The sequence below is a fragment of the Phyllostomus hastatus genome, unplaced genomic scaffold (assembly GCF_019186645.2).
Source record: "Phyllostomus hastatus isolate PE091 unplaced genomic scaffold, TTU_PhHast_1.1 phas_scaffold_28, whole genome shotgun sequence".
NCBI lineage: Eukaryota > Metazoa > Chordata > Mammalia > Chiroptera > Phyllostomidae > Phyllostomus > Phyllostomus hastatus.
The window spans coordinates 4287088-4314891 of NW_025334022.1; the positions used below are offsets into that span (position 1 = coordinate 4287088).

At 39.2% G+C, this 27804-nt stretch overlaps 1 protein-coding gene across 2 annotated transcripts; it reads left to right on the forward strand.

The window, feature by feature from the left end:
- CAPN6 (calpain 6) lies at nt 1-27804 on the forward strand. Of its 2 annotated transcripts, XM_045817593.1 has the most exons (14): nt 10-69; nt 368-376; nt 8029-8208; nt 18899-19030; nt 20034-20242; nt 20727-20919; nt 21483-21676; nt 21934-22011; nt 22118-22304; nt 23872-23994; nt 24173-24375; nt 24937-25055; nt 25420-25556; nt 26151-27804. In XM_045817593.1, exons 3-14 carry the CDS (start codon nt 8044-8046, stop codon nt 26331-26333), a joined length of 1923 nt encoding a protein of 640 aa, XP_045673549.1. In that variant the 5' UTR covers nt 10-69; nt 368-376; nt 8029-8043; the 3' UTR covers nt 26334-27804. The 2 variants fall into 2 exon arrangements, with proteins under 2 accessions (XP_045673548.1, XP_045673549.1); XM_045817592.1 differs by lacking the exon at nt 368-376 and having other exon boundaries at nt 1-69.

A 27804-nucleotide genomic window follows, 5' to 3' on the forward strand; every position in this document is an offset into this window, starting at 1 on the left:
GACTGAACAGACTTTGTAGGGGTTACCTGGCCAAGAGCAGCAGAAGCAGCAGCAACTGGGATAACTCAGGTGAGTAGAGAGGGCATTCATAAACTTATCCTGGAATTTTATTTGCTGGATAACTTGGTGTATAAAAGAAGTGAAGAAACTTGAACTTTATAGTTAATCAAAATCCACAGCTATGATTTTTATGGTTTGTCTGGATGAATGTGTGTGTGTAATAGCAGTTTGGAAACTTCCAAACCAATGGAATTTTTTGATTGGTTATTTTTGGGTGTGTGTGAGGTGATTGTGATTATCTGGCAATGAGATTTTTCTGGTGATAGCTGTTTTTTTTTTCTTTTTTCTTTTTGTCTTCTGTTCCCAGGAATCCCCGGTAAGAAAGGACAAGCCTTCCTTAGGCAAGTGAGAGGGAAAACCCAGGTTGACTGCCAAGGATTCATTCTAGCTCTTGCTGACTCAGAGCTGTGGGAAAATTATTGAAATGCACACAAAATCTTGAAATCACATTGTAAAAAAAGCTTAAAGCATTGGAAGTGGGGTGCATGGGCTGTGCACTGTTGCACAGGAGGGAGAGGCAGCAGGAGCTGTCCTGTTTCAACAGTTAGGAGTCCCCCTGCCCTGATGAAAAGTTGATCTTGACTTATTTTATTTTCAGCCCCTGGTTGGCCTGGTTTTGTTCTTCTCTAATTTTTAATTTGGTTTCAATTTTGATTCGCAGTTGTGGTTCTACCCTCCCCACCCCATCCACCCACAACACTGCCACTGGTGGTCTAGGGGCTTCATTGGGTGGGGTGGAGGGCAGAAAAACTATGGGGGCATTGCAGTTGAAAATTGGTTCTGAAGATTTGGAGCTTGAAGTTTGGTGAAAAGCACATAGGAAAATTAAACAAATTTTGCCGTCCTGATAGTCACTTCTAGCTCCAGGATAAAGCATCCTGGTTTGTACTGATGTTGTATTGAACTTTCGCTAATGTCTCATTTAAAAATCTTTGCTGTGAAATTAAGAACATTTTATAGTCTAAACTTTTTTTAAAGATTCTTTGGGGGACTGCTAATTAACCCTTTCATTCCTCTAGCAATTTGCATGCATATATGTGTGCATGCCCGTGTGAGTTGTGTGTGTCTGTGTGAATAATTTGTATTTAAATAGCATTTTTTATTTATCCTTAGAGTCCCTAGCAGACTGGAGAAAGTCTAAACACACTTGTGTAGTCAGGAATAAGTTAAAAATATGCTTTCTGCATCCTTTGTATGTTTTTGGTTCCTAAATTAAAAGCAGAAAAAGCCCCTTTGTGACCCCCAAATAGTGTTTCTTTGATTAGCCTTCATTTGAAATCATCTCACTTTCTGACAGCTTGAAATTAAAAAACAAAACTCTGAAATGCATTCTTGTAAGAAGAGGACAATGAGAATTTACCAGAGCAAATCCTCAAGAGCAATGTTTTGAGGATTTGTATTTGTACCCTTACCTCCAACTTTTTAAAATTGCGGTAAAAATTTCAGAAGGTCCTGGTTTTAGTGCTAGCTCTGTCATTAACTATGTAACCTTGGGCAAGTCCCTTCACCTTCCTGTAAAAACAAAGATTTGGGTTAAGTGATTTCTAAGAGTTCTTCTAGCATAATGCTATAGAAATTGGGAATAGATTCTCACAAGGCTATAAAATTAGACTTGTAGGATGAGTTTATTTATTTAAGAGGGATAAAACAAGTAGTGGAGAGCAAGTCATCCAAAAAGGAAAGGTAGAAAAGAGGAGATATTGAATGGTAGATGAGCAATTTTATATTGGTCTTTTAAATAGCCTTGAGTATCTTATTTAAAGCATTGTGATCAAATCTCCTCATTTTCTACTAAGGACAGAAAAAGGATTTAGTTTGGTAAAAAAGAATGTTTCCTAATACTACAATCTTACATGGATTATCCTTAACAGTTAATAAGTATTTTCATACACTTAATTTCATTAGATTCCCTCCAATAACACCACAAGGTATACGGGGCAACCATCATATTCCCATTGTGCTTATGGGGAAACTGAGAGACACAGATGTTAATTATACCAAATGGCAATATTTGAGACTTGGTTCTGGATCTCTTGGACTACCTGTGTTCTTTTTATGATTCTGAATTTCTTATTTTTTGATAGAATTCTTCAACAATAGAATTTGTAAAAAAAAAATATGTACTCTTTTTTCCTTTGAATGTCTTTGAACAGAGTTTTCTTTCTGGGTAAATTTGATGTGTCCTAGATAAGACTGGATCAGAAGACTTTTATGATCCCTTTCAGATCCCAGCATATCTGGCTAACAGTTTGAATCTGAACAACTATTTGTCTTTTGGTAGATGCTTGCCCATAGATGTGGGCTAGGACTCTGCCTGTGTAGACATAGAAGCTCTATTCTCTGTGTAACATGTAGATGCTGAATTGTCATTTCTTTTCCCTCTCCAAGCCCCATTACTCGCAATGCACTACTCCCAGGTGTGAGAAGAACTGTTGATTGTGGCTAAAGTGACTCCTACTTTGTACCAAGACAGGGTTAGGTCTTCTGCATTCAGTTTGCTCTTCAAAAACTCCCAATTGCACCCTGGCTGGTGTAGCTTAGTAGACTGAATGCCACACAGTGAACCAAAGGGTCACCGGTTCGATTCCCAGTCAAGGCACATGCCTGGGTTGTAAGCCAGGTCTCCCATTGGGAGCACATGAGAGGCAATCACACATTGATATTTCTCTCCCTCTCTTTCTCCGTCTCTTCCACTTTCTCTAAAAATGAATGAATGAATGAAACTCCTAATTGTTTTACCTCCAATTTTGTCCCAGGTACAGCACTAGGGCAAAACTGGAGAAAAGAAGAAACTAGTCAGGGACAATACGACATAAGCCATGCTCTTTCCCTATCTCCACCTATAATGCCCTCCCTTACCCATCCAAATCAACAGAAGTGTGTAAACCACAGACTAGGTTTCTTCTATCAGTTAATAATTCTCTGTAATAAACTGGGTTAGATTTCATTTTTTAGAGCAAAATCTGGTTCCTACTCTAAAACTAACCCACAGGTAAAGAACAAATTATTTTCCTCTTAAGGGTTTGTCCAGCTCCCCAAGCTTTCCAGTCCAGTGAGTAGCAGACACTTCCCCTCCTAACTGCAGCCTCGTGCTCTATGTGGTAGGCTCCTTCAACTTCCTCTGGCAATTCTCAACTTCCCATACTCTGTATCTGCCCCCTCTACCTGCCTTGATCCACTTAGCCTTCTTCCTTCCTTGCACTTGTCCTCTAAGAAGTGGGTCCAAAATTCTAATAGTATTGCTGAAGACCATTATTGCAGTGTAAAACCCACACTCGCCGCCCATGATACTTGTCTCAAGAAAAAGTTGTTTCTCTCCTTAGATGTGCATGTTCCCTTTGTTAGCTGTTTGGTAGCTAGAGGCTCTTGTCAGTTGATAAGCATAAGTTCCTGGATTTGATTCTATTTATTGAGTTTCTTAATATGTGGTTACTAACCTAAAGGTTCTCTCTTCTTCATAGTTGAGTGCAGCAAGATAGCAAAAAAGGGACATACCTTTCTTCACTGTCCTACTCTCTTACAGAGCAAGTTACTTATGCAAAACCAACTTACAAATTTCTGGGTTTCTAAAAGTCTTATGAGGGTTAACTAATGAACCCTGAAATGTCAAATGTTTGGATTCTCCCATGATCATCAAACCATGAAAGAAAGAACTGTTTAAATTTTCACCATGTCAATGAATTCTAGGCAGTATGCTTCAAAGTTAGGTGTTATGTTTGCTTTGAAGAGTTTTCTTTATTTGAGCTGAAAAAAAATTCCTTTTTCAAAAAAGGTAGTGACCAAAAGAAGCAGTATGGTGTGATGGAAAGCTGAACATTCCACAGCTTTAAGCTGAGGCATTACACAGACCCAGGTTTGTGTTGGTTCTGCAAGTTTCTAGTTGCCCTTCCTCTGAGCTGCCCAATTTATACAGACACAAAAAGAAGGGACAGATAATGTCTACTAAAGTTGACTTCCATGAAGTGATCATGAACTTAAATGTGTATTTCAAACAATGACTTGCCATATAAATGTGAATTTTCTACATAACACATTCATCCATTCAGCAATTATTTCTTGAACAATGGTTGTATATCCAGCTCTGCACCAGGCAATGAGATGGCTTACAGTGTACATCTTGCATTTATGGAGCACTTTCTAATTATTGAAAATACTTTTATACTAACCCTCTCATTAGGTATAGTCACTGTGTAGAGGGAAGGACAGATAACCCCACTCTCCCAATATGAAAATTGAAGCACAAAGAAACCAATGGTCACAGCAAATAGAACATAGTTGTCCAAATAACTAGTCAGAATGGGGTCAATTCTACTGCAAGTTGAATAGGGCATGGGACTACAGTTGTACTCTAATGAAAATCTGTCAAAGTTTAGGTTGATAGCTGCTATTCCTTATTTACTGTGAGCTCACAAAATGCAGGTCTAAAGACTTGACCTATCCATACCAGCTGTGCATCCTGCCTCTGAAAGAGCCTCCTGGGATCACACTGGTTCTTAAAATCAAACCTGATTTTTTTTTTTTTGCAATGGATACTGCTTTAGTCTCTAGACAGGTCTTCTTTTATTACAGGGGTCCCCTTTGTAGGCTCCTGCTTGCCTAAACATTGATTGAGTAGCAAGGGAGACTGGTGGGGCAGAGGGTCTTCCAAAGAACAGGAAATACTCATTTATTCAAAATAATTAGGGACTAGGAGGTTCTAGCAAACTAAAGATCCTAATTTGTCTCAGACTATCCCCCATTCATAGTCCTCAGCCTCTGGCAATCCACCAAAACTTTCCAGGGAAAAGCAAGAGGCACAGTAGTGTTTATCTTAAGTTTGAGCACATGCAAAAATTGGGGTTCATTTATAACAGGTTCCACAAAGGAGCCTGCACAAACCTTCAGATTGGCTCTGGTACTGCTAAATGGAAAATTATTAGTGATACTGTTACAGGGTGCAGCCAAGAGGGGGGGCCCCAAATGGGCATTTGAAATGGGGTCCAGAACTTAAGGTGTGCAGGAGATTTTAAGATGTCTTCACCCCCATTCCCCAGGTGTGGGCTGGGGGAAGGGACAAATGGAGCAGGGCCATTGAGAGCTGTTTTGCATAGCAACAGCCTTGTAGCTAACCCAGGGCGTGGTCATTTAACATATCTATAGCCTTTGGCTGGTCCCTTAGATATGCTAAATAGCCATGGCCAGGCTCAAGGCCAGGGGGATGGAAAGTGATATCCCCCCAAGATGGGATTGGGGGACAGGTCCCCTGAGTTACAGCGCCTGTGTGGGAGCTGGGAGAAGATTGGCTCCGTGACATGGGGTGACACCTGCCCAGACCCATGATGGCGACCAGAAAAGCTGGAGAAGACAGCAGATTGAGGGCAAGTGTGCCCAAGTGTAGGAGGAGTCGGAAATGGGGCTGCAGAAGATTGGTGAGGGGATTTAAACCCAGACACGGCAGCCATTGGGAGAGAACCATGCGGCCTTGACAGAGTGGGGACTCTCCCTTCCCGCAGCCCTAAGAGAAGACCACGTGCCTTTGCCAGAGTGGGGACCCCTGCAGCTTTAGAAGGGGGAACCACCACCTGGTTTTGGCAGAGATCCTGGTGACTCAGCGGAGGGTGCCGGGAACCCAGGGAGGTCTCCCAGTGGAGATGGAGTACTAACTGGGAAGAACCAGAGGACTGCCTGAGCCATGGACTTCTATTTCCTTTCCTGAGATACGGTACTCTGGACTGGGCAAAAGGGGAAGGAAGGAAGGACTGTGTCTGTTTGTGGGGGTTTTAAAAGGAACTTTAGGATTTTTGATAAAGACATTAGGTCACTACTTTAAGTTTGTATAGCATTAAATAAACATTTCCTTTCCTTTTCACAAATCTCTGGCATTGAGAGACGTCTTTCCTCGGGCGGCGGACATAACGGACCCGGGGCCTTCTTTCAATAATAGTATATCATCCCAGGCCCCCCTTGTTTGTTCTGTAACAATACCATCCATAACTTCAAGTACAATAAAATACACTTTAATTTTTAAACATTGAGAGCAGACTTAAGTCTGATAACTGAAGGCATTTCAGTATTTTGCAGTGTTCCATAGCCTTCAGTTTGAAAAAACAAATGTTGATATATAGGTCTATGAAAAATTGTGGTTACTTTTAGCTTCTTATTCCTTAGATTCAGAAAAATGGTAAGGTTGTTATATATTTGCATATTGTAAGTTACAAAGAACATTAAATTAACATATTTTATGGTTTTCAAATGGTGAGACTTCTTTACCAGTAAGACATTTCAATATAATATTGAAAGGACATGAAATAAGATAGTAGAGAGGTCTGATTATATTACACTTTTTACTTTCTTTTTTATACTCACCCAAGGATATTTTCCATTTCCTTTTTTGGAGAGAGAAGAAAAGAGAGAGGAAGTGAGAGACAGAAACATCGATGTGAGAGAAGCATCAATTGGTTGCCTTTATATGCACCCAGACTGGGAATCCATGAAGGAACTAGGGATCATACCATTAACACCAGGGTGGGGTAGGGAGAAAAACAGGGTTGGTGGGAATGAGACAACTGTATAAGAACAATAAAAAATAAAATAAATAAATTTAAAACAAGGCCAGGAATCACATTTGCCGGCGCCCAGACTGGGGATGAACCTGCAACCCAAACATATGCCCTGACTGGGAATTGAACCAATAATCACACGGGGCAGGACTATATTACACTTTTTATAAAATAGCAACTGCCACTTTATTAACCAGCTTTTGAGCTGTGTTACCTACATATAATCCTTGAAGTGAAAATTAGTCTTTTTTTTTCACATCCTATCCATTTTTTAGCAGATACTCTGACCTTAGAATTTTTATTTTCAGCCCTCATATGAACATAGAATATGGACACAGTTATTCTTAAAATACATATTTGAAATAATTAGTGCCATGTAAATTTCACAACCCCCCTATTATCTACCATTGAATTTCAGGAGAAGATCATTAAAGTCATTACAAATCTATCTTTGTGATCAAGTGAAGGATTAAAAATTTATTGTCACTCTAAGGCTATTTAAAATCAAATTTGCCTTTCAAGTTATCCTCATAAAAACCAGGTATTAGGGGCATTTGAGTGTGAGGCACTCTGATATACTTTGCCTGAAGAGCCACTATATTAATTTTCTATTTAGTCATGTGAGATTTTTTTTTAGAAAAGAAAGCAGCAGTGTATTGCCATGGGATAAGAATCTATAGTCCACCAAATTGGTGAAATTGAATTTCAGAGTCAGCCTTTTATCAAGGGCAAATTATTGCACATTAGACTTTGAAGAAGAAAGACATAAAATATTTCTGTCTTTCCTTGTCTTTGGAGGCCATCTTCTCTGAGCTCTGGTTCTTGCATTAGCCTTTCTGGCCACTAATAAAAATGCAAAGCTCTTTAATGATAAAAGGGAAGAGGATCTGTGTAAAAGGGATTGTTAAAAGTGAAAGGAGTTGCTTTTCCCCTCAAGCATAAAGTGTGTGGCCCTTCAGAGCACCAATTTATTCTGAATGTAGTAAACCAATTTTTTTTCTTCATCACAAATTAAACATTTGGGGTTTTTTATTGCCTTGAACTCCTCCCTGCTAGTATAAAATGGAAGATTGCCCTCTAAATTATAGTGACTCATGCTTAACTAGCAATCTTAACATTTATTATCTTAACATTTATTATTTTTCCAATAACATTATTAAGGCACATATTTTCTTGTTTGTCAGATAAAAAAATCTGTGGCCCAAGAGTGGTTTAGGTGCCTCACCCAAAGCCCCAAACTAATTAGTTGCAGAGCCTACATCTTCCATCCCTCTACCCCAAAAATGGTGACTTGTCCATTAAAGCCAAACTTGAAGTGCCTAGCTTCAGGAATAAATCACTAGAATGATTACCATTTGTCTAATCTCAGGTAATCTTTAAAAGACTCAAGAACTTCTTCCTTTAATACCAACAATTTTTCTCATTCTAGACGTAGTTCAACACCATGGGTCCTCCTCTGAAGCTCTTCAAAAACCAGAAGTACCAGGAACTGAAACAGGAATGCATCAAAAATGGCATACTTTTCTGTGATCCAACTTTTTTGCCTGAGAATGATTCACTTTTCTACAACAGACTGCTTCCCGGGAAGGTGGTGTGGAAACGTCCCCAGGTAAGTTTCTTTTTCAACTTCTTTCTCCTTTTTATCTCTTTCATTATAACTTCTTGGTCCACTATTTATTCCACTCACTCAGCTTATTGCATATAGACCAACTTAGGAGACAGCTTTAAAATGGGAGGTTTTAAGAATCTATGTTTTTGGCTGGCTATAGCTTGAGGAATCTTGAATTTTAGCTAAATTTTATCAGATTTAGTCATTTTAAAAGAACAAAAAAGAAATATATCATGTTCATCTTCTCTGGAAGTTTATTTGAGTAAATATGGTGACTCAAAAAACTACACTCTTTACTGAGTTTTCTATCACAGTGGCTTTATGGTAATCTCAGACCAGCAAGGAGGAAAGTTCTTTATATGCTAGGAATAAATGAAATGAACTCTGTAGGGGGAAGATGGAGTTGCACTGGGTGAGGGAGGCTTATTTGCTGCTTTTTGGATACCATCACCCATATCCTCCCACAATTAGCAAAGTGGGATTCAAGTAGGACTGCAGCTCTTTCACCACCTACTAATGATTACTGTGGTCCTTTGTGGGACATCCATATGTTGTCACCAAATAACATCTTTTTACCCCTTCACAAGCCCTAGACAAGAGGAAGCTCAGTGCATAAAATGATAAGGTGATGGACTCTGGAGAACAAATGATAACCTTGCTATGTCTAAAGGGTATAACTGGATAGAAGAATATACTACCTGGGTTCCTTCCCAAAGTGTATGACCAAGTATATAAGCTACAGAGGACTGTTATAAAATGCAAATTCTTGTACCTTCAAAATATCCTGAAGATTTTCTGATTCTATTTAATGACATACCTTCTGAGGCACTTATTATGGAACTACCTCAGTTAGGTACTTAAGGTTTGCCCTCTTCAATGAGCAAGCTATCACTTTTTAGTTTAGCTTAAACTCCTAAATAGAATTCTTAAAAGAGCAACTTCAGTTGCTGTAGGTTGCCAACAGGAGGTACCAAGATACATCAGTTATGCTAAGGCTCTTGTTTTCTGTGCAATTCAAATAAGGGGGTATATTTTTTCAAATAAGTTTTCACTTTCCTGCTCTTCCTATTCTCTTTATGGCACCCTATGATTCAGGTGTTGGAATATTTAAAGTTGTCCTGGAAGTTCCTAAGCCACTCCTCATTTTTTTTTTTTATTCTTGTTTCTTCATTCTGTTCTGGTTGACTGTTTCTTTCTTTCTTCTGGTCCAAACTGTTGATTTGAGTCCCAGTTTCCTTTCCTTTACTGTTGGTTCCCTGTACATTTTCCTTTATTTAATTTTGCATAGCCTTCACTTTTTCCTCTATTTTGCAACCATACTCAACCATTTCTGTGAGCATCCTGATTACCAGTGTTTTGAACTCTGCATCTGGTAGATCGGCTATCTCATCACCACTTAGTTGTTTTTTTATGGAGCTTTGATTTTTTTTATTTGGGCCATTGTTTTTGTCTTGGCACACCTGCTATGTAGTAAGGGATGGAGCCTTAGCTATTCACCAGGGCAGGGCAACCCACATTGCTGCATTGTGGTGCTGTATGTGGGGAAGGGGTCCAAGAGGAAAAAATGCCACTTGTTGGGCTCTTGGATGTCTTTCAGTCACTTCCTCCACTACCCACAAACAAATTGTGTCCTTCTGGTCCTGATTCCTGGGTGAGTGGGTTTGTGTATATTCTAGGACCCCCTTGTCTCTCCAATGAACTTTCCTGTGAGGCTGGGAGTTTCTCCTGCTGCCACAACCACCCAGATTTTTTCAGTCACAGGTTTTGAGGCTTTATTTCCCTGCACTGGAACCCTGGGTTGCACAGTCTGTCTGGGTCCCCAGTTGTTCCTCTTGGTTTATGTGCACTCGAATGTGGGACCACCCACTTAGCCAGCCTCCACCTCGTGCCCTGGTCTTCCAGCTGCCACCTTGCCATGAGTCCTCTCTGCCCCTCCTATCTGTCTGGATGAATATTTATTCTTTAACTCTTTGGTTGTTGGACTTCCATACAGTTTGATTTTCTGGCAGTTCTGGTTGTTTTTTGTTTTTAAATTTGTTGTCCTTCTTTTGGTTGTGCGAGAAGGCACAGTGTATCTAACTACACCTCCATCTTGGCCAGAAGTCTCACTTATTTGAAAAAATAATAAAGAAGAAGTTCTGTAATATGGCAAAGGAAATAGACTTCCAGGAAGTCCAGGAAGCTCAAAGAGTCCCAAAGAAGTTGGACCCAAGGAAGCACACAATAAAGGCACATCATAATTACATTAGCCAAGATGAAAGAGACAGAGAGAATCTTAAAAGCAGAGAGAGAAAAGGAGACAGTTACCTACAAAGGAGTTCCCATAAGATTATCAGCTGATTTCTTGAAAGAAACTTTACAGGCAAGAAGGGGCTAGAAAAATTTATCTGAAGTCATGAAAGGCAAGGACATACATCCATGATTATTCTATCCAGCAAAGCTATCATTTAGAATAGAAGGGCAGATAAAGTGCTTCCCAGTTAAGGTCAAGTTGAAGGAGTTTATCATCACCAAATCCTTATTATATGAAATGTTAAACAGACTTATCTAAGAAAAAGAAGATCAACATTATGAATAGTAAAATGACAACAAACTCACAACTATCCATAACCAAACCAAAAATTTAAAAAAAAATAAGCAAACAACTAGAACAGGAACAGAATCACAGAAATGGAGATCATATGGAGGGTTATCAGCTGGGATGGGGAGGGTGAGAATGGGGGAAAGATACTGGGAATAAGAAGTATAAATGGTAGGTACAAAATAGGGAGAGGTTAAGAATAGTATAGGAAATGTAAATAACTTATGTGTACAACCCATGGACATGAACTAAGGGGAAGGGGAATGTGGGTGGGAGGGGCTGCAGGGTGAAGGGGAATAAAGGGGGGAAATGGGACAACTGTAATAACATAATCAATAAAATATATTTAAAAAAACAAATAAGGGGGTATAAAGCAACTAAATGGTAATGGGAAAAATACAATTAAAAAACAAATATGGGAGATAAATGGTAATGGAAAAAAGTACCAAAAATGCAATACAAATAAATAAAATATAAAATATAACCAGAGGCATTGAAATAAAGAATAAATTGACAGTAACCAGAGGGGGAAGAGGGATAGTGGAGGAAAATAGGGGAAGGGCCATCAAAGAACATATAAAATAACACATGGACAAAGCCAAAGGGCTTTGGGGTGGAGGGACATGGGACGGAGGTGAAAATGGAGACAACTGTACTTGAACAACAATAAAATATTAAATAATAAAAAGATGTCTCCTTTTGAAATTTGTTTTTCATTTTTCAATTACAGTTTACTTTAAATATTATTTCATATTGGTTTCAGGTCCACAACTTAGTGGTTAGACAATTGTATATTTTGCATAGAGTTCCCCTCAATAATTCCAGTACCCACCTGGCACCATACATAGTTATCATAATATTATTGATTATATTCCCTATACTTTACTTTATATCCCCATCACTATTTTGTGACTACAAACTTGTACTTTTTAATTCTTCCACCTTTCTCTCCCAGTCCCCCAACCCTCTCTTCTCTGGCAACCACTAGTGTGCTCTCTATTTCTATAAGTTTGTTTCAATTTTTTTTGCTCATTTATTATGTTCTTTGGATTCCACATATAAGTGAGATCATATGGTGTTTAACTTTCTCTGACTAGTTCATTTCACTGAACATAATAACCCCTAGGTCAATGTCTCAGTTTTTGCTCATAAAGTATGATAGCCATTGAAAGTATGAGACCTGGAGAAATCTCTCCATCAGAAAGAATATTACATTCCTCCTGACTTTATGTGTGTCCAGTTGTTGACATCCCTGCATATCACTGACCTGCAATAAAATCTGGGAAATGTGAGGAGAATTCATTCAGTAGTCACTAATTGGGTATATGAAAATTTAAGGTTTTTTTTTCCAGAAACGCATGAAGAAAATAGAGCTATATTGTCTGGAGCCACTCATGAATGGATGGTGATAATGAGGGGCACCATTCTTTTATAATGCTTGGATATAAAAGAAAGGAGACTAGTAAGGCTTAAGTACCTGAAAAGGAAGCAGGAAATTGAGGGAGGTTTTTAGGGGAATTAATGAATAGAACAATAAACAATAAAGCAGAAGACGTTGAAGATATAGAAAAAAGGAGGAATGATTGATGATTGCTGATTGGAGAAATGAATGATTCCTAGAGGAGGTGGGAGGAGATGCAATGGGCACCAAAATTGCAAGCCAACATTAAGGCATTCCTCAGATGTGAATCAAGCCAATGGTGCTTCCTGTGTTGGCTAGTCTTTTGACACACTCTTCCTCTATCTTGGCTCAGTCCTTTGTGCTTCACCTTTATATCTCAAATTCTGTGGATTGAATACTAGGTGAATTAGCAGGGAAGAAAAAACACTTAGTAACTGTGGCAATAATCCATCTTCCCTCTGAAGGAAGCAATTCTTCTTCAACAGTGAGGGAATGGCAGAAAGAGAGGGTGCATGGAGATGGGCAGAAAAGGAATCAGCATTTATGGCATGCCTACTATGGGCCCGGATATTGTGTTTTGGAGTTTCCTGTACATATTTTTACTTCATCCTAATTTTCCATGGCTTAGCAAGATAGGTATCTAAAAATCACTTTGATATCATTTTTCCTCATTTAAAAAATAAAGGTAGATACTATGTCTATTTTATGCATGAGAAAATTGGGTGTCAGGGAGATAAGAATCTGCCCAGGATCAGATTGTTAACATGCTAGGATTTGAACCACTTTTGACTGCAAAGCCCACATTAGTTTCTACCATGCTGACATTTTAGGAAAATAGAGTTGCATGTGTTTCTTGTTAAAACCCATAGTTCTCCAATCAGTTCTACCACTTTCCAGATTTTGTATATCATGAATTGATCCATATTTTCCTTTTTGAAAGCATAAAGTGAGCTAAGTCTTAATTAAGCCCAAAGGGAGAAGCACTTTGAAAACATTTATTGAGTACCTACTCTATGCCAGCTTCTGTACACGATACAGACAGCCTGGGGTGAGGCTCTTCCATTGTAGTTGAAGAAATAGATATGGTGCTATCAATGAGTTAAATAATAAATTAATGCTGATATAAGAAATGCTATTTTCAAGCATATAAACAATAAATCATGTAAGGTTCTGAAAAAAAGAAAGATCATTGTGGATTAAAGTGGTTGGAGAGGGGACCTCTTGTGGGGAATAGGGGAAATACAGGTTTCTGGACTGCCATCTCAGTCTCCTCAAAAAGCTTTGGATTCCTTTTCAGTCAGTGTAGAGGCCAAGCCTGTGGTCAAGAACAACGTAAAAGTTCTCTGGATTCCCATCAGGAAAGCCAAGAGACAGCCCTGAGCCTCTCTGAATTGGCTCAAGAAGACAAGATGGGTCATTGGCCTCACCCCTCTCATTGGCAAGGTTGAAATCCTGTTCTGCATAGAAGCTTACAGACTTCTTGTCCCTTTGCATGTTTCATAACCTCATACTCAACCAGTCCTATTTTAAAGTCTCTAAAATGGAAGAAGCATAATTAACCTAATATCTTCTGTCTCTTTCCTGTCCTGTGTTGAAAAGCCTCTGCCTTTATAAGCACCTGTGCTTGTTATCACCACTGCTAATTGAACCAACCAATACTAGTCAACTAGCCAAGCCCTACCAGCCTAGGACACATTGAGTTCCCCTTTTTCCCACTTGCTGCTCCCTTGCTATCTACTAAGGAGCCACTTTAGATAGACAGAGTGTTTTGCAATTATTTAACACCCATACCATCCAGAGGAAAATATTTTTCCTTAATGCCTCCAGTGGCCCATGACCCTAGCCACTGTCATAGCTTACTGGGTGCACAAGTATATTGCCTGAGACATGTACTCCTGGACTTTTCTGTACTCCTTGGTCTTCAACATATAAAGTCTTAGTAAATTCTAATAGCTGAGTTTTATTGAGTTACAGTGTGATAATAAGACTGCAGGTAAGATTTTTATCCTGAATCTGGCCACCACATTCTCATGGAAAATCTCTTCTTCAGCTCCCTCCAGCTACTCTCTGGCTTTTTTTCCTGAATGACTCATACTCAGTTACCATAGTGTCTTAGAGAAAGACTCATCTAATCTCAAACTAAAATTGAGCAAAGCTTCATGAGGATTTGTACAGCTAGCTGTGGGAGAAACAGGGGCACTTGCACAAGATCTTCTGTCAGTTCTGGTCAATTTTGAGCTCATCTTTGACTACCATTGCTCTTGCCCACATCTTCCACTAGGTAATATCTTCCCCAGGGGCCATTTCACTACACTGGATGGGAGGAGGGTAGTAAGGTTCTGGATTAAAGCAAAGAGGATAGGAATGGAAGGGAAAGGTTGATGAGGGGGGATATTAGAAGTACAGGACACAAGCCTTGGTGATAGATTGCATGTGAAGGAATGATAAAGGAGGAAACACTTCTGTCTTTGTGCTAATGGGAATTGCCAACACCCAGTTTACTGTGACACCTCTGCACAGTAGTTTTGGCCTCAACTGTTCATAAATTTCATTTTCTTCCCATAGATTATGCCCTCCCAGTAGTCCTAAGTATTTTTCACTGTTGACATACTTGAAGACAGTTGAATAGACCCATACGCTTTCCATTTATCCTACATTTATTTTAAATTCTGCTTTAAAAATATTTTACAGCTTTATCAAAATGCAATTTATATACTATAAAATTTATCTTTTTAAGTATATAATGCATTGTTTTTTAGTAAATTTACAGAGTTTTGTAAATATTTTCACAATCCAGTTTTAGAACAATTGCACCATCCCAATAAGATCCTTTATGCACAATGAATGAATATTGCATGAAGATATAAATTCTTCCCAATAAAGCAGTTTGGAATTTATACCTGAAGTCTCCTAACAAAAGCTTGAAGATTCAAATAAAAAGATATTACGTTGTGACTTGGTTGTCTAGGTTGGAAGTGGAAGCTGGGCTTAAGACCTTATTCCTGGGTTCCATATTGAGTTTTCCTTGGAAGAGCTAGGAAGAGAATGTTTTACTGATGATAATATCTTCATGCAGAAGCACAACTCCCCAGCAGGTAAAATGGACTCCTTGAGAGGCTGGTTCAACACTGGTCCCTGTGCCTAGGTTCATCTTTTGATGTCCTATCTATAGATAGTTCAATATCCCAAGGATAAGATAATGGCAACCTGGACTAGTTCACAAAGCCCACAGGTCCTGAATGGCAACCCTGAATCTTCTGGGACTACTTAGAGCCCTGGGCTTAGTCATAATATACCTGCCATAGGGCTGGCCTCACTTGTAGGTATCCATGTCACCATCCCTCCAGTACTGCTGGACTGTGCATGTAGCACTTCAAAAATATCTCCATTCTTCTGACTTTCTAGGGATCCTTTCATTTTAATATGGTCCTTGAGGCTTACCCTGGACATCAATGTTTACTGTCATCAAATTTTACATGTGTTAAAAATTTCTAGAGATGTGTATGTGGTAGGTGCAAAGGGAGCCGCATAGAGTGACATGTACAGGGCCCAAACAATTGTAATTGCCTGCCTCCCTCTCCCTCCCAGAGGTATCTGGTAAAGGGGATGAGGTGAGGACAATGGGAAGGTATCTTAATGCTCAGCTAAGAGAACGTATTTCCTAGACAAGCTGCTTTCTTTGGAAGGCTTTGGCTCAAGGGTGGGGATATGCAGGGAGCATTCCTGGCTTTACTCTTAGTGCTTGACTTCCTACTTGTGTGTGCTTTCCCCAAAGAGCTTTTTTTGTCTTGACAAAAAAAAAACATTTAAAGGTCACATTAACTGTGCCAACACAGTTGGAACCCATTAGGGGCTCAGCAATCTTCTCCCCCTTCCAAGCCACCCAAATATGTGACTATGTGAGGTGTGACCTCTCCCCCAACTCCACTCCCTACCACTTTTAGATTTGCATTGGCTCATAACCCTTCACCCTTTTTATCTCCTTAGCTGATTCCTAGTTTTTCACTTCCTTAAAGAGATAGAAAATATGGCTTAAAAAGATTTGCTTTCAAGTTTCACATCATGGTTATAAAATATAGAATAGATGGGTTCATATTTGTTGTATTAAATTGAGAAAATTAAACCTTACTAATGAGGTTTAGCCTGGAACCAAAAGCTAAGAAATGATTCAAGCAAGTCTTTCATAATAGTGGAGACCTTTCTAAGTGTTAAGCAAAGAAGCATAAAACAAAGGGGTGGATGACTGAGAGGTAGTTGCATCTCTGTCCCTGAAAAGTTGCACAATATTACCTAAAGGCAAAAGGATGGACCAGTTGAGGTCTTGAGGTCCTTTCTCTAACTGTATATGGTTTTGAAGGGCCTAAAACTTAAATGCTAGGTCTACTAACTAGCTAGATTATCAAAGGCCAAGTTGCTGCCCATCCTCATTTGTAAAATAAACAGGTCTACTAAATAGTCTCTAAAATTTTTTGCAGCTTTGACAGTCTGTAAACTGTTAACTTATAATGTTTTAAAAAACACAGTTAAATAGCCATTTTCCATGTATAAAAATGGTAAAGTAAAACTGGGACATGGGCCAGTTTATAAAGGGAAATACAAAGTAAGGTAAGTTTTTGCCCAAATATATATTCTTCCATGATTATAGTTAAATTTACACACACACACACACACACACACACACACACACACTTAGGTTGACAAGAGAGTAATTACCTAGGTCCTCAATTTGACTTTACATGTTTTTTTCTTCACATGTGTGACTCTTTACATCTTGGATAGAAGTTGACATGCCAAAAGTGTTGGCTGAGCCTGGATCCCTGCTATGAAATGAAAACCTTTGTATAAATTGAAGACACTGTAATGTTAGCCAAACTACTAATAACTCCACATAAAACCAGAAAATAATTTTCCTTAATGGTCTAAAAGACACTTTTACACACACCAGTGTTCACTGTATTGTTTTTCCATCCTAAGAAACGATGGTATGCATCATCTAAGTCCAAGAAATCATTGTATAAATTCACGTCTTTGCCAAATAAAACAGTAACATCTGACCCAGGAAGGAAAAACTGTGTTTACTTCCATCTTAGAAAGGACAAGGAAACAATTCAAGAAAAGAATCTAGTCCATCCTACATACTTGCTTTATGTTCAGTAAATGACAAAACAGGCAGCTCCCAACCCATAAAAAATTTTAGTAAGGTTGAAGTCTTTCCTAAGACACATAAGTATTGATGAGACACCAGTAACACATTAAAAAAACAAATAAACAAACAAAAAACAGAAAACCCAAAGCTGACACCCCACCTAACGCTCTCCTTTTGGCAGAAGAAGGCCCAATTAATCTTCAATTTGGACTTGTCTCTACTCAGAATGCTTTTTCCTTTCCAGGGTTATTTTGGCTTTTAAAGAATAGATGGAATGTTTCATTCTGTAGACCAGATTCTTAATCAAGGAGAATTATGCCCATTTAAAACAGAGGTTAGAGAAACAGAAAAATATAGCTGTCTCTCTTTAATAATTTTAAGTAAACATATGTCTAGATTTCCTTTCCATTTGAGGCTAGGATTTGTTTCTGCTGGGTAAACAGAATGACAAGGTACTGGCCAATGGCCTCCTCCAGGAAGTTTTCTCCATCTATTCAAAACTTCATTGGTATTTCCTGGCTTTTAACTCTGCACGTGCTAATATTCTGAATCACACAATCATGTATTCAATTATATTGTGTCATGCGTGTGGCTATACCTTTGGTCATGCTTGTCTCTCTACCCATGATGTCTTCATATCCCTCCCTAAGTGCCTAACTCTAGTGGCTCCTAAGGCTTCAACTTGAACATTGCCACTGTAATTCAATCTACTCACCAGGGAAACTTTGGGGATCCATCCTCTAGGTACTGGTTATTCCTTGAAAATGTCTTCACTGTGTCTTCATCATGTTTTGTTGTAATTATATTATTTGGGTCTTATTTTCCTACTTGCAGTTGGAATGACAATGTTAATGATATGTTGGGGAAGACACACATATACACTCCAAACAAATGCTGCCCCCACTCTATCCAGCTTCCCTCAGAACATCCACTGAGGGAAAAGAGTCTGTTAAAATGCTCCTGTGAGTGGTCTATTACCACTCGCTACCAGTGCTGTTGCTATCTATATTTATCCAAAAATGTGGGAAAATATAGTTGCTATGGAGACCACTTTGCCTTTGCTTTATGTTAGGAAAGATCTTCATGAAAAAGTTTTCCTAAATAATTTTCCTAGAGAAGGAGAAGTATTTATGTTTACTTCCACCAGGCTTTGTCTCAAATTTAGTCCCCTTTCTAAGCACAAGGGCTTCAGAAAATCTCATTCTGGCAAATAGGATCAGAATATAATGTGCTAATCCCTAGTTCTCCTCTGTAAAAGCTCACTGCTGTGCTGAAAACTCTTCCAAACCCCAGTAATAGCTATGTCTGAAAGCCCTGACCAGCACACCTCATCCTGTTTCATTGCATCCTTTTCTTCCATTTCTTCTGCCACTTTCCCACATTATCCTTTTCCTGTGGAGATGACCTACTGCTTTGTGGTTTTCCTCATAGCCCCCAAACTTCCCTTTCATTTCACCTATGTGTGTCCTTTGACCCCACCTCTTCTATCCTTCTTAGATGAGCTCACATTGACTCTTTGAAAATACTTCCCAGATTCTTCAGCCAACTTTTGTATACACAGGACATCTGTGATGACCCCTGCCTGATTGTGGGCAACATCAGCAACCACCAGTTGATCCAAGGGAGACTGGGGCACAAGCCAATGGTCCCTGCATTCTCCTGTTTGGCTGTTCAGGAGTCTCACTGGACAAAGGTATTGTGTCTCCTATGGGACTTCACTCAGTTACAAACTTCTTGTCTTCCTCAATAATTTCAGAAAAAGTCAGCTCATAACCTTCTAGATTGTCTACTTCTTGAAGTCGGTATTAACTAGGTAACTCCCCTCCATTTTATTATGAGATTTTTAAAAAATCAGAAACTTGAAAGAATTTTACAGTAAAAACCCATATATTCAAACAGACTATACAATTAATATTTTAGTTTATATGCTTTATCATATATATTGGTTGATCTTTTGTCACTTGCAGCATTTTGATGCAATAGCTCGGCCTAATTTATTCTCTGTACCTACTGGGATATAAAGCTAGTAGGGGACAGGAATAACTAAAATGTGACAAAGATGAAAATAGATCTTTGAAAAAGTTCTAATAAATTATTAAGAGCACAATTTTCTTGGCATTTAGAGTTCAGGGCATTAAAGTTTTGATTTGGAACAAAGTTAGAGTATTTTCTTCAGAAAAAATAATCTTAGTAGATTAATGGGTAATTGTATAGAAATGTAGATTTTACTCAAGTTGTGAATTAAATCTATATTCTATAGAATGTACATGAAGTCTCCAGGATGGACTTTTAGAAACTGAAACCACAGGAGGTCTTGCATTTTGACTGAATTTAATTTTCAAAATGCCTTGGTTATGTGGTTAAACATACAACCATGAATATGTTTATACACACAGTTTCTTATGATCAAGTTTGTAGATTATCTGTGGGAAATAATTTAACTCCTAACTGGCTGTCCCCAGTCACTCTCTATGTATTCAGGACAGACATGGTAATACTGTCCTTAGTAAAACTGAATGGGCAAAGCAATAGTTGTGGAAAAAATGTCCTACCTAGGACTTCCCAATGTAGATCCAAACCAGATGTATTTAGTGGGTTTCCTGTTGCCACATGGATATGCTGGAAGTCAATTGTAATCTCAATATTTGGATATAGTCCAGTATATAATAGTTGAGTGAATATTCTTATATTTCCAGACAATTCCCAACCATAAGGAACAGGACTGGGACCCTCGAAAACCAGTTAAATATGCTGGGATATTTCGCTTTCGTTTCTGGCATTTTGGAGAATGGACTGAGGTGGTGATTGATGACTTGCTACCCACCATCAATGGAGATCTGGTTTTCTCTTTCTCTACCTCCATGAATGAGTTTTGGAATGCTCTATTGGAAAAAGCTTATGCAAAGTAAGGAGTGGGGGTTGACTAACACATGAGGAAAGGAAGGCCGCATATTTTCATGGGAGTTCATTCTTTCCCTTAGTTTAAATTGATCCAAGTCAGATATAAGACATTGCTTTGGATCTCAGAATGTCGCTAAGAAATCCTAGATTATAGAGAAATCAGCTGTTCTGGTTTCTATTAACTTTCATCTGCTCCTAGTTGTCCCTTCCTGTTGCTAATCTGCAAATGACACAGTATCATGACCTCCAATTTTCTTCTTGTCTAGTATTTTCCTGTAGAGAGAAGTTTCTGCATGGATTGTCCTTGACAGACATAGCCTAAGCCTAGAAATGTCTTACTACAGTCTCAAAATAACTCTCATGTCATACCTAGAGAAAAACCAGATGGTAAAGTATAGCTGGAAAGGGGCTGTTCTAATTCTTGGAACAACATGTCCCTAACCTGGAAAAATAATTTTACAAAGATAACCTTGTATATTTGTTCCCAGACTGCTTGGCTGTTATGAAGCCCTTGATAGTTTGACCACCACTGATGTCATAGTGGACTTCACTGGCACACTGGCTGAAACTGTTGACATGCAGAAGGGAAGATACACAGAACTTGTTGAGGAGAAGTACAAGCTGTTCAGAGAACTGTACAAAACATTTACCAAAAGAGGTCTGATCTGTTGCTCCATTGAGGTTTGTATTCATCGAAAACAACCACTCCTAGCCCATTTCTGACAGAGGAGACTACAAAATTTAGTAGGGAATCTCCTTTACTCTGGAGATTCATGAAAAGCCATTATGGGACTCAGAATGCTAACAATATACATCAATCCTTGGCACAGACTGAGGAACTTTAACTATTTATCCTTTTGTCCCAGTCATCCTGCTGGGAACCAACCCAGCATTTAAGTTGATGTAAATAGTTTCTGCTAAATCATCCCTTCTGTGTCTGTTCCTGGATGTTGAGGTTATAGCTTTTTTGCTCAAGGAGTAAACTGGCTGCATCGAATTTTAATATTGTTAATATGAATGTAGTACTGTGGGTAATTTGAATCTGGATTGTTTAAATGAATTGTTATATTAAACTCTTTATTTCTGCTCCTTTACTTGCTCTGTGTCAATTTAGGTGTGGATTAAATTTCTATCTGCATAGGGAGAACTAGCATCAACCATACTGGGGTAAACAAATCAAAGAGGAAGATGTGGCTTTGGGTGTTCCAAATCTTGTGCTCTTATATATCTTTCTTTGCTCTCAGTCTCCCAATCAGGAAGAACAAGAAGTTGAAACTGATTGGGGTCTACTGAAGGGCCATACCTACACCATGACTGATATTCGGAAGATCTGTCTTGGAGAGAGACTTGTGGAAGTTTTCAGTACTGAGACACTATATATGATTCGCCTGAGAAATCCCTTGGGGAGACAGGAATGGAGTGGTCCCTGGAGTGAAATGTGAGTGCCATTCCATTTGATCACTGTATCTCAAAAGCCTTATAGATCTCCCAAACCCATTCCCCCAAACTGCTAGTGTGCTGTTAATATTCAGTGACATCTGTGGGCTCTTTTCAAACATGAGATCTTTGACCCAGCCAGAGGTGAGATAAAGCAGGCCCAATCTTCATGTATTCTATTTCTTTGGCATATTGCTTACTATAGTAAGTCAATGGCAAACATAAGGGCTTATTTCTTTTTTGTTCATTTGCCTTAAGTTCTGAAGAGTGGCAACAACTGACTGCAGCAGATCGCAAGAACCTGGAACTTGTTATGTCTGATGATGGAGAGTTTTGGTGAGGAGAAGTCTTCTGTGCTATGGGGATTGTGGCTTCTACATGGAACTAATGGGGCAGATATTAAGAACCATCTTCATTTTTTTCCTGTACTCATTTCATTCAGGATGAGCCTGGAGGACTTTTGTCACAACTTTCATGAACTGAATGTCTGCCGCAATGTGAACAACCCCATTTTTGGCCGCAAGGAGCTAGAATCAGTGGTTGGATGCTGGACTGTGGATGATGATCCCCTGATGAACCGTTCAGGAGGCTGTTATAACAACCATGACACCTTCCTCCAGAATCCTCAGGTTTGTATCAATTCAAGTTATCAAGGCAATAGGAACCCAAGCTCACCTTAGAGTATTTCTTTGACATCAATTCTTCCATTAGTAGCTATTGTGTAATATTTATCAACCAAGATGTCTAGAGTTTGGCCAAGATGCTGGTAAAGCATGGCAGACTGTGTCTCTGTAGGTATGTACCTTAACAACATTATAAATCTGAGCCCTCTCCTCTAGCTACCTCTCTCCTGGCCATATTGTTGAGTATGGCCCTTTGACACCCTCACCACTTCTTTCTGATGGTCCCACATTGGAGAAAAAGGATCTTCTCCCAGAAACTTTCTTGATTTATTTTCATTTTTTCCCACCCAACTGTTCTCTTGGGTGCACATTTACTAAATGTGTTCTCTTTCTCATGCAGGTTAGTCTTTTGAACCCCATCATTATGCTTCTCTTTTCTAATCTAGAACCAGGTCATTTCCCTCAAGATTTGAATAGCTACCCTACCAATGACATCATCTCATCTTTAACAGCCAAAGCTTGAATCTATAATAACCTTGATAGTTTTATCCCTAAATGTACTGATGAGCTAATCCACAGGAAACAAGAATTTTGACTGTGTTGTAGCCTTACATGGGTGTGTATTTTCTTTGCATTGACTTCATTGGCAGGCATTTTGAAGGATACGATGACTAGTGGCCTAATTCACTTAACTCTTATTTTCTCTACCCCTTTTATTTTACTTGTTCAAAACGAAAACAAAGCTCCTATTACTCCCTCCCTATACCTCCATTTACAACACTGGAAATGTTTTAAGTATCAAGCACATATACCAAACTGAGGAAATGGCACTTTGGGCTTCACTTTTAAGTGTTAAGATTGGCCTTTAGGGGCCTTGAAAGCCAATGGTTCTACATCTGTTCTCCATTTATTTCTTGCTACAGAGAGGAAGAGAAGAAGGAATGTAGGGAGGGAGAATGGGAGGGAGAAAAATAAATATAGAGAAAGAGCAAGAGAGAAATCTGATGTCCTTTTAGTTTTACTTTCCAGTGACACCATGATTCTCCAGTAGCATAAGCTTGCAACTTTCCTAAAACAGTGATAGCAAACCATCAATTCTTGAGGAGTTGATCCAGCCCTTTCATAAGCCACACATCTGGGCAGGCAATAGGAGGTTAGCTTAGGGTGATGCTATACTGTCATATTAAGTTAAACAAGAATACTTTCTGCCTTTATATATTCTATAATTTTTCTGTGTACAGCTTTTAAAACCAAGAGGGCAATAATAAAAATAAAAACACCTAAGATTTTACCAAGAACTTACTAAAACAAATAATCTTTTCATTGGTATCAAAGGTCTAGGCATGAAGTTATCTCTCTCAATACATACTGAATGCCATAGGGAAAATCAAGTATCATGATCTACACTTATCAAGTAAGTGAATTATCCCAGGCCTCATATTGTGGTCAATGGCAAAGCCCAGAAAATAACCCATTTCTATTTTCCTAAGTAGAATTTTCTTCCCTGAAATTTGAGCTGGCTTATCTAAAATGGAAGTGCTAACTAAGTTCCTTATTGGCCTTTTTCCCTTAGTACATCTTCACTGTGCCTGAGGACGGGTACAAGGTCATCATGTCACTGCAACAGAAGGACCTGCGTACGTACCACCGCATGGGAAGACCTGACAATTACATCATTGGCTTTGAACTCTTCAAGGTAAGAATGGGCATTTGGAGAAGAGAATGGTGGCAAATGGAATAAAAATATTAGGATGGCTTGGGGTTAGGAAAATTAAGAAGCATCCAGAGATAACGAAAGCAGAGGACCTAGTATCTTCCAACACAAAAACTATGACTTGAATGGAGTGGGACATTTTATTTGACTTTATTTTCAGGTGGAGATGAACCGCAGATTCCGCCTTCACCACTTGTACATCCAGGAGCGTGCTGGAACATCCACCTATATTGACACCCGTACTGTGTTTCTGAGCAAGTACTTGAAGAAAGGGAACTATGTGCTTGTCCCAACCATGTTTCAGCATGGCCGCACCAGTGAATTTCTTCTGCGAATCTTCTCTGAAGTGCCTGTCCAGCTCAGGTTGTTTCCTTGGCCAGCCCTGAAAACTCCAGTTCTCTGCTTCACCTCCAATTTCCCCTTCCCTCTCCCTGTATGCAGTACTCAAAGTAACAACTTGTTCACTAGTTGAAATGTTTTTTAATGCGGTAGAAATATTTTTTAAAGTGGGATTATAAGAAATTTCTCAGTGGGGGATCCTCGCTTGAAAGCTCTGACCTGCCTTTTAAGGGTAACAGGCCTATAGCCTAAGATTTTCCACTTATACTTTATCTTCTGTTCTCTGGATGGCTCTCTTTCCTCTTACATAGCTGGCCCTCCTCACTGTTCCTCTATTATATTCTGAATGTTGGGTCACCAAAGCTACCTTTCACCCCAACCCTGCCTTCTTTGATCTTTATCTGCTGGTCCTTAAAGCAAGGGGAAAGGAAAACATAGTCATCAAATGTAAGCCATGTCTGAGGAGGAATGGGCTAGGTCACTTAGTGTTTCATGCTTTTTAGCAACATTGACTGCTTTGGCAAGCCTATCTCCTCATCAAAGGGCATTCATCATCAATAACATGTTTTCTTTTTGATGTTCCAGGGAACTGACTCTGGATATGCCCAAGATGTCTTGCTGGAACCTGGCTCGTGGCTACCCAAAGGTAGTTACCCAGATAACTGTTCACAGTGCTGAGGATCTGGAGAAGTATACCAATGAAAGTAAGAACTGCAAGGGTATCTGGGAAAGCAAAGTTTATTTTCATTTTTGTTGCATGTGTGATTAGAAAAGATGGTCACAAATGATTCTCTCCAGTGGTACTTTCAGTCTAGAGCACTTTTCTATGCTCTCAACCATAGCAAAGTAGAATGTAAACTTCTTTGGGCAAGGCCTACATAATATTCATTTTATACTCCCTCATAAAATGTAGAAAAGACTAGGGAATCATGAATAAAAGTCTTAGATGATTCTGGTACCCTAGTATTATGGTCAAAGTCACAGAATAGATTTAGTGAGATTGTTTCTTGACTATCTGAAAAGTGAACTTTAATACTTGTCTTAAAAACAAATGTCACTTTGATCCAGCTGTGAACCCCTATTTGGTCATCAAGTGTGGAAAGGAAGAAGTCCGTTCTCCTGTCCAAAAGAATACTGTTCATGCCATTTTTGACATACAGGCCATTTTCTACCGAAGGACCACTGACATTCCTATTATAGTGCAGGTAAGAATGTGACTAGGGAACCCCAGAGTGGCTCATATTTCGTATCAGATAGTAGATTATCCCAAGTGCTTTGCATATGTCTAGGATATAAAGCAAGGATTAATCTGTTTTTTTTTTATTTGTATCATACTCAAAGACACTTTCTACCAGGCATAGACATTGACTTACTTATTATTAATCCCCATCCTAAATAGCTTCTTTTCCATTTATTTTATTGTTGGCAGAAGCCTTCATGCTCACAGGTACACATGTTAACACATGTACTATAAAATCCCATGAGGGAAATATATGCCAGTTCAGATAACCCTGATTCTGATACATCAAGATGGACCATTAGCTTGGTTGTCCTTCTCACTTAATGCGTCTGACCAGCTGTGTTTAGGTAGCCATCTCACAAACCAAGGTTGATCTTGAGCTCTACTTGCTGGGTTTTCATCACTACTTGAGAAATCTTCCCTCAGTCTAACAGGAGAGATCATCTTTTGTTTTTTAAACAAACCTTTCCAAGCTCAGCATTAGGTTCTAGATACCATTGGGAAAAGTCCAATCTCACAGTCAATTGCTCACCTTCACTCTCTCAACTTGTTTCTTCAGGTGTGGAACAGCCGAAAATTCTGTGATCAGTTCTTGGGGCAGGTTACTCTGGATGCTGACCCCAGCGACTGCCATGATCTAAAATCTCTGTACCTGCGTAAGAAGGGTGGTCCAACTGCCAAAGTCAAGCAAGGCCACATCAGCCTTAAGGTTATTTCTAGCGATGACCTTACTGGGATCTAAATCTGCACCTCCAGAAAATCCTGGCAGTTTTCCATACTTTTTTTTTCTGTCAGGTGCCATATTTTATCTCAGATTCATAATCTTTTGAAAGAAAGAAATTAATAGTAATTAACTTTTCCTTTCTTCCAATATGTTCCCCAATACCTCCTGATCCAAGTATCATCAGTAGCTACATAACCTATATACCTCCAGCAGCTGGACAGGGAGAGGTGACAGTCAACCAGAAATCATAAAGATGTTTGCCAAGAAAAATCTATAGAGCTTCCGGGGGTGAGATTCAATCAGGACAACAGCCTGGATACCCTATGGATGTCTCCACTGCTGTCAGGTATCCAATATATCTCTTATATAAGAGCATGTTGAGGAAGGAGATGGGGTGATCATGGCCAAGCTGGTCTAGCCTGATATCCCAGCTCCTGACTGAATACTACAAATGACCCAGCAGCATTTTATTCAGCTACCAGGACCTGTTTATAAGTTCCCAGTCCTTACTACCACCACCACCAACACGACCACCACTACCATCACCACCATCATCATTACCACCTCTGGAAAGTGTAGTCCTGCCATAGCCTAAGTCATCCCTCACAGTAAGTTTTAACCTTCATGTTGAGGATGCTTCTTAGGTGCTTAATCAAGAGCGGAAGTTCATTGAAGCCTAGTAAATGGGAAAGGCCTGAGCCCCAGCTCAATGGAAGCCAGCTGTATGCCACAAGGGGAAAAATGGAAGAAGCTGCAATGGGTGACAAAACCTCTGTCCCCCACCCATCCACACACACCTACACTCACACACATGCATGTGGTTGTACACCAACTACCATTCAAGCAGTCAGTGGGCAAGAGGAAGAATGAATAAGTGTCACACACCCTGAAAGGATAAGAAAATCCATCCAGGCATAATACAGAGTTTTAGGCCCCTAACTGCAATGTGAAACCTCCTGCTGCTGCTAGGTTTACAAACAATCCCGTTGTCTTGTGCCTCCTAATATTTTATCATTGGTACTGAAGACCCCACCTGAGACCTTGAGACTTTGATCCCAGCCCAGGCCTCTGAGGCATTTTTCTCAGCTGAGAAGCTTCACTCCCTGGGGGTGTTTGCCCTCTTATTTTTTCAGTACTTCTACAGAATTTTCTCTAGGGTCAGTTGTTCTGAAATCTTCTTCCCTCCATCTCATCTATCAACATTCTACCCCTCCTTTAAGGACAAGCATAAAGGCCATCTCTTCAATGAAACCTTCCTTAACCCCCAAAATCCCCATCCCCAAAAATATTTCAATGTTTCTTCAATGATAAAAAATCACAGTCGTAGTACCTAGTCTAGTCCTGCATGCATTCATTTAAAAAATATTTTGTAGGGTAATTTTTAGCTTGCTTATTTCCTATGATATTTTTCAGCATGTGTTACTTCTGCAGTGCCTTCACCACACTGCCTTACATAATCCAAACCACAATAAAATTCACATTCAATACA